We start from the raw sequence: 17,146 nt of genomic DNA, 5'->3' as shown, positions 1-17,146 counted from the left end.
CTCTGCTTTTTAAGATGCTGTCTAGGTTTGTCGGTTACATACAGAATATGCAACAGATTTTCTCATTTGGATTGTTGAAAAAGCCCATTAGGAAGACTCAGCCAGTGCTTGGGATTGGTTGGTTGGTTGGTTGGGAGTCACAAATAAGCCTCATCTCCAGTGCTTTTTTTAAAAGAAAAAAAGAAAAAATGGTGCTGGTACTCACCATAAACTTGATACAGTAAATGACACACTTTTGACATTTGGGGGGGGGGGAGGTGCCTGTACTTTGTACCCATGAGTACCCCCAGAAAAAACACTGCTCATCCCTTTTGCTACATCAGCCCCCAGCATTCATAGGACTGGAAATCAACCTACAAGTGCTGTGTGCCCCACATAACAGATGAACACAATTTGGACATTCCAAATCTCATGTTTACATAAGTGGATCTTGCACACTCATAACTGAAATTAGAGCTGACTGCACCCAATAACCTTTATGGAAATATCAGCTGAAGCCCTGCTTGGTATGTAAATAATAACCAACAACTCCGTACACATTGTTAAAACTCATTTGATTACGCCACCACCTTTCCTGTATTTCCACAGCACATGAATAATATTTGCTGAGGTATCTCTGATCATTGCTAAATTGAGACTCATATAATTTGCTTACTAATTTTAAGAAACAGAAATTAGTACTAGTGCTGATTAGTACAAGTTTGAAACAGGATACAAATTTCTTTTTAAAATACTGTATCTCTTCCATACAAAATATAGCTGGACAGAAGATTGCCCCATAACCTCACCATGTTAGATGAGCAGTTTGCACTAAAGTCTTGGTGGGGGGTATCACTTCAAAACTATAGTCTTCAGCTTTCTTCCACTCTTAATCTCAAACCATAACTGATAATCTATTTTTAACATATATGTCCTCCTTTTGCCTTAACTTTAAGAAGAGCCCAGCTGAATCAGACCAGCTCTCCTAAAGTGGCCAACCATATTCACTAGGGAATCCTAGAAGCAGGACAATGACCCTCCCCCAATTTTGATTCCAAATAAATGGCACTCAGTGGCATAATACCTTTAATATAGAGGTCCCATTTAGATTTTTAAGATCTATTGTGCCTTTAATTAAAAGCTTTCTGTGTTTTCAGGTTTTACCTGTTTTATTGATATGTGTTTGTCCCTGATGGGGGATAGGTTATGAATTGTCCCTTAGTTAGCTGGCTTTTCAAAGGAACAGAATGGCCTTTAATTAGTGGCTTCCATTATTTTTGCTTTCTTTTTCATTTTGTGGGGAAATTGTGTCATTTGCTGTAAAAGTGAGAAAAGAATAATGGAAGCCAATAATTAGAGCCCCCTTGGAGGGAACAGAAACTTCCTCAGGACAATTCACTGCTAATCCAACAGCCATTGGTACAATCGCCCTTTTAAAAAATAGATTGATCAAGCTTTCCTTTTCAATTTAGCATTCATATTTTCTTACATTCGTGTGTTTTATTTTTTAAAATGCAGTAACTTCACTTTCTACAGTAAGACCAAAGGAAACCCAAGAGACTTGCACTTTTGAATATGTAGTGTCTCTGGCAAGCCTTACCATTTGAACTGGGTGTGGATTGGATCTAGAAAAGTATGGGCTGCATAAATATGTCCATAACTAATTAGTGCCACCAAGAGAGGACAAGGGATGGATTTTCCCATGGGTGATGAGGTGCTTGGCTGCTGTATTTATTTAGCTTGCGCAATAGACCTATGTACAGATAGTACAAAAATGAGCACACACAAAACTGTTTTCACCTATGGGATATCTTTGCTGGACTGCAGCAAGTGAAGGAAAATTAACTGTGTGTGAACAGCCACACCTAACTCATTCCTAAGTGGTGTTAACACAGTACACCATACTTTTAAAAGGCGTGGTGCTTGACTAAGGGCCTCCACTGCCATATATTTCATGTTTTAAGACAGAGGGGGGTGACCTGTGGCCCTCCAGAAGTTGTAATGCTCTAACTCCCCTCAGCCCCAGACAGTATGGCGAGTGCTTCAGGCAGATTTAATATGGCGTGACCGGTTCCCCCACACAGGGCACAGGGGTCAAAGGGGTGCCTGTCAGGAGCTCAGCCTACATTCCAGTAGGACTAGGAGGGAGAGAACATGCCAGTCGTCATGTGAAAGACAACAATCCTATGACTGCAGTCACGGAGCAGGAATTCTAACAGTGCCTCCACTCCTCCTTCCCAAAGCCTAGTAAGTTCTGGGATTCAGGAAGGAAGCAAGAGGGCTCTGACAAGATCCTATTGTCCTCCTAGGTAAAGGGACCCCTGACAGTTAAGTCCAGTCGCGGACAACTCTGGGATTGTGGCACTCATCTTGCTTTACTGGCCGAGGGAGCCGGAGTTTGTTTACCTTCCTGCTGGAGTGGTACCTATTTTTCTACTTGCACTTTGTGCTTTCGAACTGCTAGGTTGGCAGGAGCTGGGACCGAGCAATGGGAGCTCACCCCGTCGCAGGGATTTGAACCGCCGACCTTCTGATTGGCAAGTCCTAGACTCTATGGTTTAACCCACAGTGCCACCCACGTCCCTTGTTGTCCTCCTACCTTCATCCTAAAGCCTCATTAGAACTTGCCCAACTTTGGGAAGGAGGTAGGATGGATCTAGGTCTCACGCCTCCTCCCCAAAACCTGGTGCCTCCCTTACCCGGCTTTGGGCTGGAAGACGGTTAAATTTTGAAGGTCTGTCCCTGCATCAGGATGATGGGAGTTGTATTCAACATCTAGAGGGCCACAGGTTCCCCACACCTATTCTTAAGAGATAGTCGCATCCACCTGCTTCAGCAGGATGGAAAAAGGCTCCCCAAGGCCAATCAGAGACTCTTCCAAATATTCATTTTCTCTCTCATCCCCCCCCCCCCAGCAGGCAACTGGCCAAAAGTCCACACTGCATAGGGAAGGAGGGCACTGTAAAAGAGGAGTGTGGGCAGAAAATTCAGTTCTCTACATTTTGCAGCAATTTGCATTTTAAAAAAATTCCTCATGAAGATTCACTAGTTTTTTACTGCAAATTTCTCCCACTAAACACATTTTCTATGCAGTTATGACTAGTGTACATATGTTTGTGATCAATTTCCACCGATATAATGTATTTCTGTAGATTTTTACTAATGTGTCCATTATACTGCACACTTTCCTATAATATATGCAATTCCACAAACATTATTTGATTGGATGGAGAACTGCATTGCGAAATCTGCAGAACCGCAAATTTGGAATGTGCAAATTTGATAAGATTCAGGTTTATATGAACACTGAATCAAATTTCTCCTCTATCCCTAGTCACAAAGAGTATTGAAACTGGGGTTGCATATGACCACCTCAGTACCATCATGAGCATAAATGATCACCAATGCAGAATAAAAAGGATGTTGGGAGGAGCCCTCAGCTTTTGAACTATCACAGCATTTGTAGCTTGTGGTTGGAGGACCCGACCCCCACAATTTGAAATGAAGACACAAGGACACGTGATATAAGGTTAATGGGCAAGGAAAGGCCACAACTTTATTGATTACAGCAGTGAAAAGGTATTGGCTTAGGCATTGGATCTCTAAAACAAGTGGGTTTATTCACCAGTAGGTGGAGCCTGTTGATGCTAATCCAACAATAGGCTCTCCCCTGATGTCACCGAGGGTCGTGCCATGGCCTCCCGCCAAGCAGGCATCGGACAGAATACACGACCGCCAGATTCCATTAATGGAATACCCAAAAATTGAAGGCATAGGCGATGGCCACACCTAGCACTTCGACACACCACAACACATTATTCCAATGCCTAACCTACCCAACAATACCACAAAAGTTGTGACGATTGCTACGAGGTAGGCGAAAAAACCAAAAAGCCTAATGCCAAAAACTCCTACCAGGCCCCCTGGGCAACCAGGGTGACCAACCTAAGGTCCATAGCAAGGCCAATGACCTAAGCCCTAACTCGAAGGGAGTGGAGGGTGGGTGACTCGCGACGAGATGACGGCGAAGAATGAGGCCGGGGAGAGGCTGGCGCTGCAGCCAAAGGCTGCTGAACACGCCCCCTCTGTGGCAGCTGGTTGGATGCCTTCCAAGGGGCGTGGGCGCCAGCCAGGTGAGGTGGAGGCAGGGGGCTAATGCCCCCTGCTAGGGGCGGTGCTCGGGCTCCCGCCCACAACCACTCCCCTCTCTTCCAGGGAGGAAAGTCTTTCCCGGAACAGCTGGCTGCTGCTGCAAGACTTGGATTAGTGTTTGTGCCATATAAGGTGCCATAGAGCATATAAACCACACCCACTGGTCTGACAAAGCTATAAGATGCTGTGTAAATCTCAGAAGACAATTCATAGCAAGACACAGGACTTCCTCACACCAGGACAGGTAGCATCTCCTCAATTATTTCTCTGAACCTTCTATCCAGATGCCCAGCAATATCTGGAAGGCAGCTAGTTGAGATCATAGCCTTTCCCAGCTAGTTGCCTTCCAGATATTGTTGTGTTACAGTTTCCATTATCCATGATCAGTGGGTATCCTGGTTGAGGCTGATGGGAGCTGTGGTCCACAACATGTGGAGGGCCTCAAATTAGGGAAGACTATGCTAAATTGTCTGCTTCAAATGCCAAATTATCTCAGAGGCAGGAAATCTCTGTTTTGCCTTTCCTCAGACCCATTTCCCCCACCTATCATTATAGTCTTTTGGTGGGTGGGGGGCAGTGAAGCTGAGGGAGACATATTTCCTTGATTTTAATGTTAATTAACTGTAATTAACAATACTAATTCATATGTCCTTTTTGTTTTTCCTTTCTAAACATTCTGCACTGCTGTTTACTTTATTCTCATTTTACTTTGGCTGTAAGTGGCATTGCTATTTTAAAAAATGAATTTATTGTAAGCTATTTTGAGAATTTCTTGTAATACAAAGGCAGAGACATTTGTTTCTTTTGTAATGTTCTTTTGTGCAGGATATATGTTTTTGAAAGAAATATATCGCCTCCCTAGTCCAGCCCAGCCCAGCAGATCTGTCCTTCATTCCCTCTCCCCTTAAAGAGGGTAATACAAATGTTTGGAGAAGGAGGGTTAAGCTTGATTCAGCACAAGGGAAATGATTAAAAATTCACCTCCAGGGCCTTGCAAGCCTTTTCCACCTGGCCTGGGAGGGTGGGGCCAGGACGAACTCCAACTACAAAAGCTGAGGCTGCTGAATGACCTTTTCCTGGGGTATTGTTTAGGCAGGGAGTTGGTCCTATTATTGATACTGATTTTTTGATTGATACTGGTATTTTATTTTAGATCTTATTATGATTTATGTGGAACTTGTTCAGTTTATGTTGTAATTATGTAGTTTTTCAATGTTGTTAGCCACTTTGCGCATGGTATGAACTATGTAAAGGTGGCTTACAAAAAAAGTTATATATATATGTATCTATGTTGATCCTGGGATATTGTGCAGAAGGGCAATCAATGGAATTTTGGATTTTTGCAGCCTCTCCTCTAACATTTTACATCACTCTCTTTTAGTAGCTACAACTGCAGAAGAGTAAGCTTGTAGCCTGAATCTCAACCAATCCTTGGGAAGCAATGGAGAAAGTAGACACAGAGACTTTAAGGGAGAAGCCCCACAAGATGACTGTGGACCAGAAAATGAGAGATTTATTCCATCACTTTCCTAAGCCAGGTGAAAACAATGCTTTGCTTTTATATTTCCTGCACAAGACAAGTTCTGAAAACCTGCAGTGAGCCTTAAATTAAATTAGAATTTCCATTATCCATATAGGCTCACAGGGGCATAACATACTGGGGGGGGGGAAGAAGGCCAAGTCCCCTGGGGGCATAATTTTGAGGGGGTGCAAACCAGGCACCCCCATGCAGGTGTTGGCTTCTGCGGGGATTCCTGTCCAGGCACGTTCTGGTGGTCCCTGCCCTCAGCTCCTCATCCTTCCCTGCCTGCTGCAGGGCTATCTGGGCCCCACAGTCTGACCTGGCATGGCCGCTACATTCCAGGCCCCTCCCTAAATGGCCAACCTCCTCTCTGAATGGCCGCCCGACCAACGCCTAGTGCTCACTTACTCCTCGCTCAGTATGCTCTCCCAATGGTGAGTGGGCACGGATGAAGGGAAGCAGTCAAGGGGGCAACCCGAGCACACCCTGGCACTCCTCTCCAAGGGCATCAGGGGGATTCACCTGCCAAGGGCCACAATGTGCTAGCTGGCTACCACCCTGCGTTGGCAGGCAGGCATTGAAGTACAGCATCAACAGTGAAGGCTGGCTTTCTGTGGCAGGCTCCCTTCATCTTCTGCAGCCTATCCCCGTGTGCACGTGCATCCGCCTGGCTCCCACCTGCCCTGGAAACCAGCAAACCATGCTATGTCACCATATGCATGTACACCAGCTGAATGAAATGACATTCCCCATGGGGATATTTTCCATGTTGGTGGTTTAACATAAAAGCAAGGAGGACTTGTTCCCAAAAAATCTAGCCGTGTTAGTCTGTTTCAGCAAAGAACGAGTGATACCTGTTGGACTATTTTCCTAACAATATAAGCTTTCATGAACTACAGCTCATTTTACCAGATGCATGAAGTATTATCCTGAATTATTGGGTTATAGAATTGGGAGGGGGAGGAGGGTCGTAAACAATCAGGACTGTTTTTTTAAAGTACATGAACGATATTGTGTGCAAATATACTTGCAGATAACCAAATAGATATCCTGCTTCATTAGCTAACCTCATTCATTCATTCATTCATTCATTCGTACATGCATGCGTGCTCTGTGCCCTTGGTTATTCTGCCTATCTCTTTCTCCCATGGTTCAGGAGGGCAAGAACATGGTCAGAATCAAAACTCCTTTAAAAAGCAGGGGCCTTTAGTCAAAAGGAAACTGATACACACACCAGCAGGGGGAGTCGATGGATTTCACCTGGAGAAACCAGTCAAACTAGTGTCCTTGGGTTTCAGCCAGGTTGGATCCCATTGAATAAAAGCTGAAAACAGCCAGACAACTAGGCTGTCTCTTTGGCAATATATAAATCTGTATTCTTAATACCAAATGAAAAAAGATACACTAGGAACACATTTAATGACTTGCATGCGCAATATCTTAAGGATAGAGGAAGTCCTAGACTCACATGAGAAACTCCACAATGTTGCCAACATGGAAAATGTGTTGTGCCAACCATGGCTATTACCACTTCACGCAAAAGGGGGAGAAAAGAATTGCAGCTCCAGCACAGAAGAAAAAAGTTATGTCTGAAAAGTTATTTGTTCCTTCTTTAGAATATTCCATTTTTTCTTCTGTATTGATAAATTTGTATTACTTCTTTTTATCACAGATCATTCCAAGTTTCCACCCATAAGCCTAGATAGGCCATGGCTCTACAGGATTTGGGATATTAACCAGAAGTTCCTGTTCCTGAAGAACAACATGCTGGTAGCAGCCCCCAAAGATGGCAACTCACCCGGTAACCATGGTCATGATCCCTTCTCATCTCACAGCTGCGACCTACACTGTTACCGATTGAACACTTGTGCAAATTCTGGGACTGGGTAACCAGGTGTCAGGAAGTGTCTGATACAGCAGCACTGTCTTCAACTAGGGTCAGAAATGGTGCTCCTTAACTTTCCATGGTCACACCCCACTCTTATCACACTGATCTTTGCCTGTTTTTTGGTTCCAGATTACTTGGTGGCTATGACCCCCAACAGAGGGATGGATGAAAACAAATCCCCTATCTTTTTGGGCACCCAAGATGGAGCACAAACCCTCTCCTGTGGTGAATCTGGTGGTCAACCTCAGCTGACTCTGGAGGTAGGTTTCACTTCTGGTTCAAAGCCACATTCGATTGTTTCAAATTTCTTCTGCTTGTTCTGTGGCATCCACCATGACAAAGATATTAGATATTCTCTGCTGTTTGCTCATTCTTTTTTTCCTTAATCACTGCATTCTATTCTTCTCTCTGTTATCCTTCTGTGCTTCTTCCCTCTCCTTAGTCTTCCTAGCCTGTCTATTGGGAGAGGAAAAGATCTACTGAGGTTTTTACGGGTTGCTTCTGTCCTTTTAGTGAAAGCAAACATTTCCTGATTGTAGGTTCTGCACTCTTCTTCGTTAGTTATGAATTTCTCCTTAATTATCCAGCTTCTGGTTCTATTTCCTGTTTTGTTTTTTAAATTCAGGAGTGAAACAATTCCTGTTTTGGTATAGAAACAAAGATTCAAACTTATGAAAGGCAGACAGGAATTGAAGCTGAAGAACCAGTGGTGGTTCAGATCCTGTTGGACTTTAACTCCCATCAGCCCCATTGAGGACAGCCAATGGTCAGAGATGATAGGAATTGTAGTCCAACAACCTCTAGAGGGCCACAGTTCCTCCCATCCTTTGAATGAAAGGCTTATCTCATGGCTGAATGCTTGATGTAGTAGTAGTAGTAGTAGTAATAATAATTATTATTATTATTATTATTATTATTATTATTATTATTATTATTATTTATTATTATTTATCACATACCCCACCCATCTGGCTGGGCTTCCCCAGCCACTCTGGGCTGCTTACAACAGGAGATTTAAAAATCATGGTGTATTCATGGCATAATCCAGATTTTAACTTGGGGCTTCCAGTAATCTTTGAATTTGTATATGCTTTGGTTACAATCATTGGGATTTAGCCCCAAGTCTCGCTTTCTCCCAGGCAACTGATGGCGTTCATTTGTGATGCAGCACAACCCTTCTTTCTACTAAACCTTTTGTATGCTTTTTTTATCTTAAATAGGGTAAAGGCATTATGGATCTCTACAACGATGGCAAGGAACACAAGAACTTCACTTTCTTTTGTAAAAGTGGCAGCAGCACAGAGACTGGCAGCTTTGAATCTGCAGCATTCCCCAGTTGGTTCCTAAGCACGTTGCCTGAGCCAAACCAGCCAATTCATTTGAGTCATCAAGGAGGTGCTGAGATCACTCAGTTTTATTTTGAAAAAGTAAAAGATTAGAACTTCTGAAAGAGGAGGAAGGTTTTAATGCCAGTGTATGTATATCCTCATCAAGTAGCAAAATGCCTTTCAGTTCTAACATGTTCAGAACTTCCAGTATTCACTCAAGCCACAAAAACACAAGGAAATTGCATCTATCAAGAGTAGGGATGGCTGGATAGGTCAATTTTGGTTGCTCTCAGTTTCTCATTCTTCCAGTCTTGTTCAGTTCTCCTCATTTCCATATTAGTTTGCATTTTGTTTTAAAAAGAGTCCTTGTGTTTAATCTTGTATTTTATTCAGATGTTTTATCCTAAGCTTGTTTCTTTGTCCTTATCTGCTCCAACATTTATCAGTTTAAAAAATCCTAACTGCTATTTTATTTATATGTTTTTGTTTTTGTTTTATCCTGGTCTGTGACCGTAATAAAGTTCATTCATTTTGTTTTAAAAAGAGTCCTCAGGAATATTCATCAGCATTCTGGTGCCAATTTCTCATTAACGTTTACATTTCTGTATGCAATTGTACCTAGAGTCCTGTCTAGTCAAGTTGCATGGGATCACTTCCAATCTGTCACCTCTGAAGATGTGGACAGGCTGCTTGGATGAGTGAAACCAACCACCTGTCTCCTTGATCCTTGCCCATCCTGGCTCATAAAAGCGAGCCAGGAAGGGCTGGGCAATGGGCTCCGTGGGGTGGTGAATGCTTCCCTCTGTGCGGAAGCCTTCCCAGACTCACTGAAAGAGGCAGTTATTAAACCGCTTCTTTAAAAACCATCTTTGGACCCATCCAATATGGCCAACAATCACTCAGTTTTAAATCTCCCATCTACAGGCAAGGTGACTGAGTGGGTGGTTGCTAAACAACTCCAGGCACGCCTGGAGGATGTGGACCATTTAGATCCTTTTCATTTGGGATTCAGGCCTCATCATGGGGCTGAAACTGCTTTGATCTTGCTGGTCGATGATCTCCGGTGGGCTAAGGACAAAGGTGAAAGCTGTTTCCTAGTTCTGCTGGATCTCTCAGTGGCCTTTGATACCATCAACCATGACATCGTTCTGGACCATCTAGAACCGTGGTTCCCAACATGGGGCACAGGCCCCATAGGGGGGAAATTTGATTTTTAAGGGGAGCAATTCGAGAATGAGTTATTAACAATGACTTTTGGCATTTCTTATGGTTCTAGAGGCTTCATATACAGTTATCTAAACATAGAAAACACTGGGTGCATTCAGGGGGAAGTAGCGCTACAAGAGCGCTCAGTGAACAGTTGTGGAACTTCCCCCTGAATGTGACCACTCCATAAGCTGCTAAGTTGGAGCGGTTGCCATTTTTCGGAGCAGTGTTTTGGACCTCTACCTGCTCTGAGCACTGGTGATCGGTGGGAATTCAGATACCTCAGGAAATTCGCGATTTATCAATGAGGGAAAGTAGGACACTTTCTTGTGGGTCTCATGCTTTATATGTGAGGCAGATATAATAATAACTGCTACAGAACTCTAAATACAAATAGTAAGTATGAAATAAACTTTGATCACAATTCCATGATAGTTAATGCTACCATTCAACTTCACTAAAAACTGTGTTCCCAGGGCTTTTTGTTAGCAATTCAATGGCACGTTTGGTAAAGAGACATAGGCAGTGAAGCTAGGTCCAAAACTTCAACTTGTGGGTTTTCTGACATTACGGTTGATGTCATTTTTTCAATATAAAAGGAGTGATGGCATGGCTTTGTGATGAGACAGAAACTAAATACAGTGGTACCTTGAGTTAAGAACTTCATTCGTTCTGGAGGTCTGTTCTTAACCTGAAACTGTTCTTAACCTGAAGCACCACTTTAGCTAATGGGCCTCCCGTTGCCGCTGCGCGATTTCTGTTCCCATCCTGAAGCAAAGTTCTTAACCTGAGGTACTATTTCTGGGTTAGTGGAGTCTGTAACCTGAAGCGTATGTAACCTGAAGCATATGTAACCTGAAGCATATGTAACCCAAGGTATCACTGTACCCAAATTCAAGCAACTTTGCAAGAAAACGGTTGTTACCGTTCCTATCTTCATATTTAGCTGAATGTGGCTTTAGAGTTGTAAATGATTTGCTACTGAAGAAAAGAAATCAACTGGATATCACTAAATGAGGAGATTTGAGACTGAAGCTGACTAAACTGGTGTCTAATATGGCATGAAGCACAAGTAGGCATGAAGCACAAGTATCTCACTAACTTTAGTCTACTTATCTTGAGACGAGCTCAAATTGTATTTTGAATTTGCTAGGTACCTTTATTTTATTGTATAGTAATTAAAATGATCAACGTATTACAGAAAAAGCTTCCATTAAAAATAATTTATATTTATGCATCTCAGTTCTCTATTATGTTTTGAAACATTCTTTGCTATTTTTTCATATCACTTCATATTATTATTATTTTTGTAACAATTTCTTAGTGATTTCTTCCTCAGTCCTTCAACTGTCCTTTCGTTCTTTGATTTTTCTCTTTCATGGATGCCATGTTCTTTGGAAGCTTGTTTAGACCACGTTAATGGCCTTTTAGGCTTCCTCCATGTGAATAGGAGCTCACTTTTTGAATAATAAGAATGATATGTCACGGGGGGAGCATCAGGATTTTAGAGATGCTTAGGTGGGGCATGGCCAAAAAAAGGTTGGGACCACTGGTCTAGAGGAGCTGGAAACTGGGGGCACTGTTATACAGTGGTTCCTCTCCTTTCTCCTGGACTGTGTTCAGAAAGTGGTGTTGGGGGATGAGTGTTTGGACCCCTGGGCTCTCACTTGTGGGGTGCCTCAGGGTTCTGTCCTCTCCCCCATGCTTTTTAATATCTATATGAAGCCACTGGGAGAGATCATCAGGGGGTTTGGGCTGGGTGTTCATCAGTATGCAAATGATACTCAGCTCTACCTCTCTTTTAAATTGGAACCAATGAAGGTGGTGAAGGTCCTGTGTGAGTGCCTGGAGGCAGTTGGAGGATGGATGGTGGCTAACAGATTGAGGTTGAATCCTGACAAGAAATGACAGAAGTACTGTTTTTTGGGGGACAGGGGTCAGATAGGTGTGGAGGACTCCCTGGTCCTGAATGACGTAACTGTGCCTCTGAAGGATCAGGTGCGCAGCCTGGGAGTCATTTTGGACTCACAGCTGTCCATGGAGGTGCAGGGCAATTCTGTGTCCAGGGCAGTTGTCTACCAGCTCCATCTGGTATGCAGGCTGAGACCCTACCTGCCTGCAGACTGTCTTGCCAGAGTGGTACATGCTCTGGTTATCTCCCACTTAAACTACTGCAATGTGCTCTACGGGGGGGGGGGCTACCTTTGAAGGTCACCAGGAAACTAAAACTAATCCAGAATGCGGCAGCTAGACTGGTGACTGGGAGTGGCTGCCGGGACCATATAACACCAGTCCTGAAAGACCTACAATGGCTCCTGTTATGTTTCCAAGAACAATTCAAAGTGCTGGTGCTGAACTTTAAAGCCCTAAACAGCCTCAGCCCAGTATACCTGAAGGAGCGTCTCCATCCCATCATTCAGCCCGGACACTGAGGTCCAGCTTTGGGGCCCTTCACTACGAGAAGTGAAGTTACAAGGAACCAGGCAGAGGGCCTTCTCGGTAGTGGCACCTGCCCTGTGGAGCACCCTCCCATCAGATGTCAATGAAATCCGACTTTTAGAAGACTTCTGAAGGCAACCCTGTATTAGGAATTTTTTAATGTCTAATGTTTTACCATTTTTTATGTGCTGTAAGCCACCTAGGGTGGCTGGAGAAACCCAACCAGATGGATGGGGTATAAATAATAAAAATATTGTTATTGTTATTGTTATTGTTGTTATTGTTATTAATTTACCTCACTTCCCTTACAGATGCTGTTTGTGCTTTTTAATTGTTCTCCAGCCAATGTTGCTTCAGTCTCTCCATCACTCGCCTAAACACATTCCTTCTGACATTCCCAGCACACACGACCTTCTTCTTTCTCCTTCTACTTTCTCACCCACTCCATTCCTCCTCCATTCTTGCCACGGGCACTGTGTTTCCCACTTTCTGTCACTCGTCTTTCATCTCCAGTCACTCAGTGTTGCTCATTCTGCCCTTGCTTGCTTTCTCTCTCTCTCTGCTTCCCACGATAACCTCGCAGGCTTGGTGTGCTCTGGGACACATTTCAATGCATATGGCAGCAGTGCTTTCATCTGTGTCTGACTCAAGCACCTGTGGCTCCATTGTCCTTCCCCACTTGCCCTATTTCTGTCCCACCCACCTTTGGTGCATATGGACAGGTACAAAAGCTTTAGCACTAACAGAACAAGCTTAAGAAACCTCAATAGGTATATGTCATGGACACAACAGCCCAAAACTGGGAAGGGCAGTCTGAGCTAGAAAGCAGGCAGGCAGAAGGAGAACAAAGAGACTGGCAGATTTCTCAGACAACTAGAGACAGTGGGCGAATGCCTCCCCTCTCTGAAGCTGGCAGGAATGTGGCTTATTAACAGAGTGAAGGCGGGCTGGATGAGAGCTAGCATCTGAGGAATCTCAGCCTCTCATGGCACAAGGGAGGGAGAGAATTTCCTCACCGGAACAGGAGGTAGCTGAACCTGTCAGTCCTAGAACTAGGCCAATGGAAAGGGTCCAAGACAGATGAAGAACCAATAAATGTAAGGGGATAAGTTCAGGATATTCCGCAGGAGCCGGAAGTACTCTTCAGAAGACTCAACTTGATCATGATATATGGATGCTCGGAGAGAGCAGTCAGAGGCTAATTGCTTGTATTCAATAAATCTTCTGTAAATTACCTCTTGTGTGAAATACCTTCATGGCTCAAATCCAGTCCTTTTGGCAGCTAATTAATTGCAGCCCTTTATCATATGCCATTTCTGGAGCACCCCATAATCAACACCAATATTCCAAATTCATGAGGAACCGATCACAAATCATGCCTGAGACGATTCGTCCATGGCAGGGACATACTTCCGAGGTCGTGTCCATACTGCCTTTCTAGATACGAGCTTAAGCAACACCACGGGATACTGTGCACTCCCCAGAACGCCTGAGGAGCATTGCCAGGAATTTTACCTCATAACTCCTGGCTTTCCCCCACCCGAACAGCTCCCTAGTCCTGAAGAGCTCAACAGACGTAAATTGTGACATCAGCCAGAAACTGGACTACAATATCTCAAGGACTGCCTCTCACATATTAACTGACCCAGACCCAGAGATCACCATCTGCAGCTCTACTTTGTGTGCCCCCTCAAAAAGAGATCTGGCGTGTGGCAACATGAGAATGGGCCTTTTCTGCAGTGTCTCTCCATTTATGAAATGTTCTCCCCAGGGAGGCTGGCCTGGCACAATCATATCTTTAGGCACCAGCCAACAACTTTCCTCTATTACCAGGCCTTTAGTCCTTAACTATCTGTGAAGTGGGAGGAGTGTTAATGTATTTCTTTTTTCCTATAGACTTTAATGTATCTACTGTATGTGTGGTGTTTGTTTCTTTGTTTCTTTGTTTCTTTGTTTCTTTGTTTCTTTGTTTCTTTGTTTCTTTGTTTCTTTGTTTCTTTGTTTCTTTGTTTCTTTGTTTCTTTGTTTCTTTGTTTCTTTGTTTCTTTGTTTCTTTGGTTGGTTGGTTCTAGGTCGCTTTGGGTTGTCCAGGGCAAGATAAAGCAAATAACAAATTTAATAAAGAATAAAAATAACAACAAATGGAGAAGCGTTGGGGTTTCTCGGGGATGATTTCCTCTGTGTCATGTATTTTCAATGACAGCTCCCTGGTAATGGCAGATATTCTCCTTTAAAGCAGCAGGGTCACATTTAGTCCTATATTCTCGCCATATAAAATTCCGTGATCTCCGTGGCTCCTGGGCGGCTCAAACCAACAGGCTTGTTTGGCTCAGGAGAAGTGCTTATGAACCAGCCCGGGAATGCTGCAGATTCCAAGCTGTACGTCTCTTTGCCACCAGGCTTTCTGAAGAAAGTGCAGCTCCTGAATTCGTTCACCTCATTGTACATTTGTCAGAGTCCTGCCATCATAGATGGTGCTTAGCATAGCATAGAAAGAAGACACAATGAGGCAGCGAGTATTTTCATAGTGGCCGGGCAGCTCCTTCGAACCTCTCGCTTCCCCGGTAACTTTTATTATCCTTTGTCCTCACCAACAGCATGGTCATCTGGCAATGTTTCACATTACATGCCTGGTCAAGGTTTGACACTCCCCTCTCCATATAAGGAAACACTGCCCAGAGGAAACACAACTCCATTTAAGGTCCTAATACATTGTAAAGCACAGAGTGCCGGTCAGCTGAGGTCAGGGGGCACCCTGTGGTATTTACAAGCCTCTGCCTTGGCTTTATGACTCCCACGTGCCCTCTTTCTTTATTTTATTAATCAGAATAATATATTTCATTACCAATACGGTTATATCGAGCGCGATGGGCGACTCTTGTAAGGCCGGAAGCAGGCCGCTGACTGGAGAACCATGCAGTACATATAGAGATTAAAGAAGGAATACACTGTATAAAGCAACACAAAATAACACAAATAACTACTATAATGATCACTAAAATCAATAAATGTCGAAGCCAACTTCCATCCGGAAGCCAAGAATATAACCATGCCCATGGATCAATGGAAGGAGGGGGGGCAAATGGATTGTGGGCTACCATGGTTTCCATATGATCAATCGTCGCAGATATGCTGACGTTATTATCAGGAATAAACATACAACAATGAGAATGAACAAGTGGACAAACCCCTCCTTTTGAGGCTAAAATGACATCCAAAGCATAACGATTTTGTAAGACCACCTCTCTCATTGCAGATACCTCCTGGTTGAGATTCTTCAAAGCTTTTATGGTATTATTGAATAATCCTTCAGTCCAATTTGCTAGCCGATGGAGGTCCCTATAGTTCATTGCAGCGCCCACTGAGGGCAGCAAGGCCCGAGAAATCTGGGTACCGATATATTGATTTATGGGTGAATTAACCTCCCGACGATTTCGTAGTCTAAGAGAAGATGGTAACTTATCAACCTTATACAACAACGGAACCACGATACCCAAGGTGCATGTGCCCGTGAGGTTTTGAGGAATGGCTTTGTATGCTTTTTCGCCACAAAGCAACCATAACTCTCTTTGGAGTAAATAGCTGATATTACTACTCTGCTGGGACCAAGTAAAGGCTGCAGTAAATAAAGAACTGATATGAAATTGCTCATCTGTGGCATTTGCTAAGCCAGGGATTGAAGAATTCAGATTCCAATTTGGATGGTAGGTTTCTTCTCTAATTTTTAGCCATGCACTGGTATCGCTCCTATAGCACTCAGATTGGTCACTGTATGTTCCTGTAAGAGAACAAGAGCTATTAAAGGTGAAATTCAATGTATATTGACAGTTTGGATATATGCCCCATGATTCTTTCCCCTCTTTAATTTGAAAACAAATGGAGGCAGGCTCGTGGAGGGTCAATTGTACTGGAGGCCAAAAAGTTTGGTTAGGTGATATAACATTTGTAAATTGAAAGGATCCATTAATAGGCACACCATGAAGCATTATGCCCGAATGACGGGCAAAAGGGGGCATGTGCATACACAGCCAGCATCTAGAAGCATGCAATAAACTGGTAAACATAATCATATTTTGTACAAAAGTATTATCCCTCCATATCTTATGATAATTTTCTCCCCTAAAAGTCTTATTCAACAACACAGTTCTTCTAGTTCGAGAGTGGCTGAGCCGTGGATGCTGCCAGCCAGAGCAGGATTCTGACGACAGCGGCTTGCCAGCTGATAAGGTGAAAAATGGTGGTTTCAACTGGACGGGGCCGTCTGCTTCTCTTCCTTGTATAACGGTGCAACAAAGGATGGCGAGGCAAATGGTGGGGAAGGCACTTCCGCAATTGAAGGGACTCGCCATGGCTGCACGCATCGAGCTGGAACCCACAAAGGCTTGTCCTCTAGGTGGCGCATGCGGAAAGGTTTCAATGCTTCACCCACAAAATGTTGACAAAGTGTAGGGGAGTTCCACATGCCCTGAGGCAGGACAACCCACTGATTTCGCTGGGTGGGCTGCGAATTGTTATATACTGGCAATGTAAAAGCAAACCATTCCCTGTCTGCTGGAGCCAGTGGGATAGAAAAGAAACAGTCCTTTAAATCAATCACTGCCAACTGATATTCTCATGGGAGCATATTTGGAT

The 17,146-nt window shown here is 43.7% G+C and overlaps 1 protein-coding gene across 2 annotated transcripts in view; it reads left to right on the top strand.

Moving 5' to 3' along the window:
- The window catches only part of LOC309331262 (interleukin-36 receptor antagonist protein-like), a 54,736-nt gene that overhangs the window by 29,394 nt on the left and 8,196 nt on the right, over nt 1–17,146 (top strand). Inside the window, exons 2-5 of one of the 2 annotated variants that reach the window (XM_081843382.1) lie at nt 5,513–5,669; nt 7,326–7,454; nt 7,671–7,801; nt 8,762–10,379. The exons of the other annotated variant lie outside the window; for it this stretch is intronic. Of the exons in view, the coding sequence (XP_081699508.1) occupies nt 5,573–5,669; nt 7,326–7,454; nt 7,671–7,801; nt 8,762–8,980 (576 nt within the window). The 5' untranslated portion in view covers nt 5,513–5,572 and the 3' untranslated portion in view covers nt 8,981–10,379. Of the gene's footprint in view, nt 1–5,512; nt 5,670–7,325; nt 7,455–7,670; nt 7,802–8,761; nt 10,380–17,146 lie in introns of those variants that run through there. 2 annotated transcript variants of the gene reach the window in all.

Source organism: Podarcis erhardii, assembly GCF_964252035.2.
Source record: "Podarcis erhardii genome assembly, chromosome: 16".
In the NCBI taxonomy this organism is placed as follows: Eukaryota; Metazoa; Chordata; class Lepidosauria; order Squamata; family Lacertidae; genus Podarcis; species Podarcis erhardii.
This window is presented reverse-complemented; position numbering and strand designations above follow the sequence as displayed.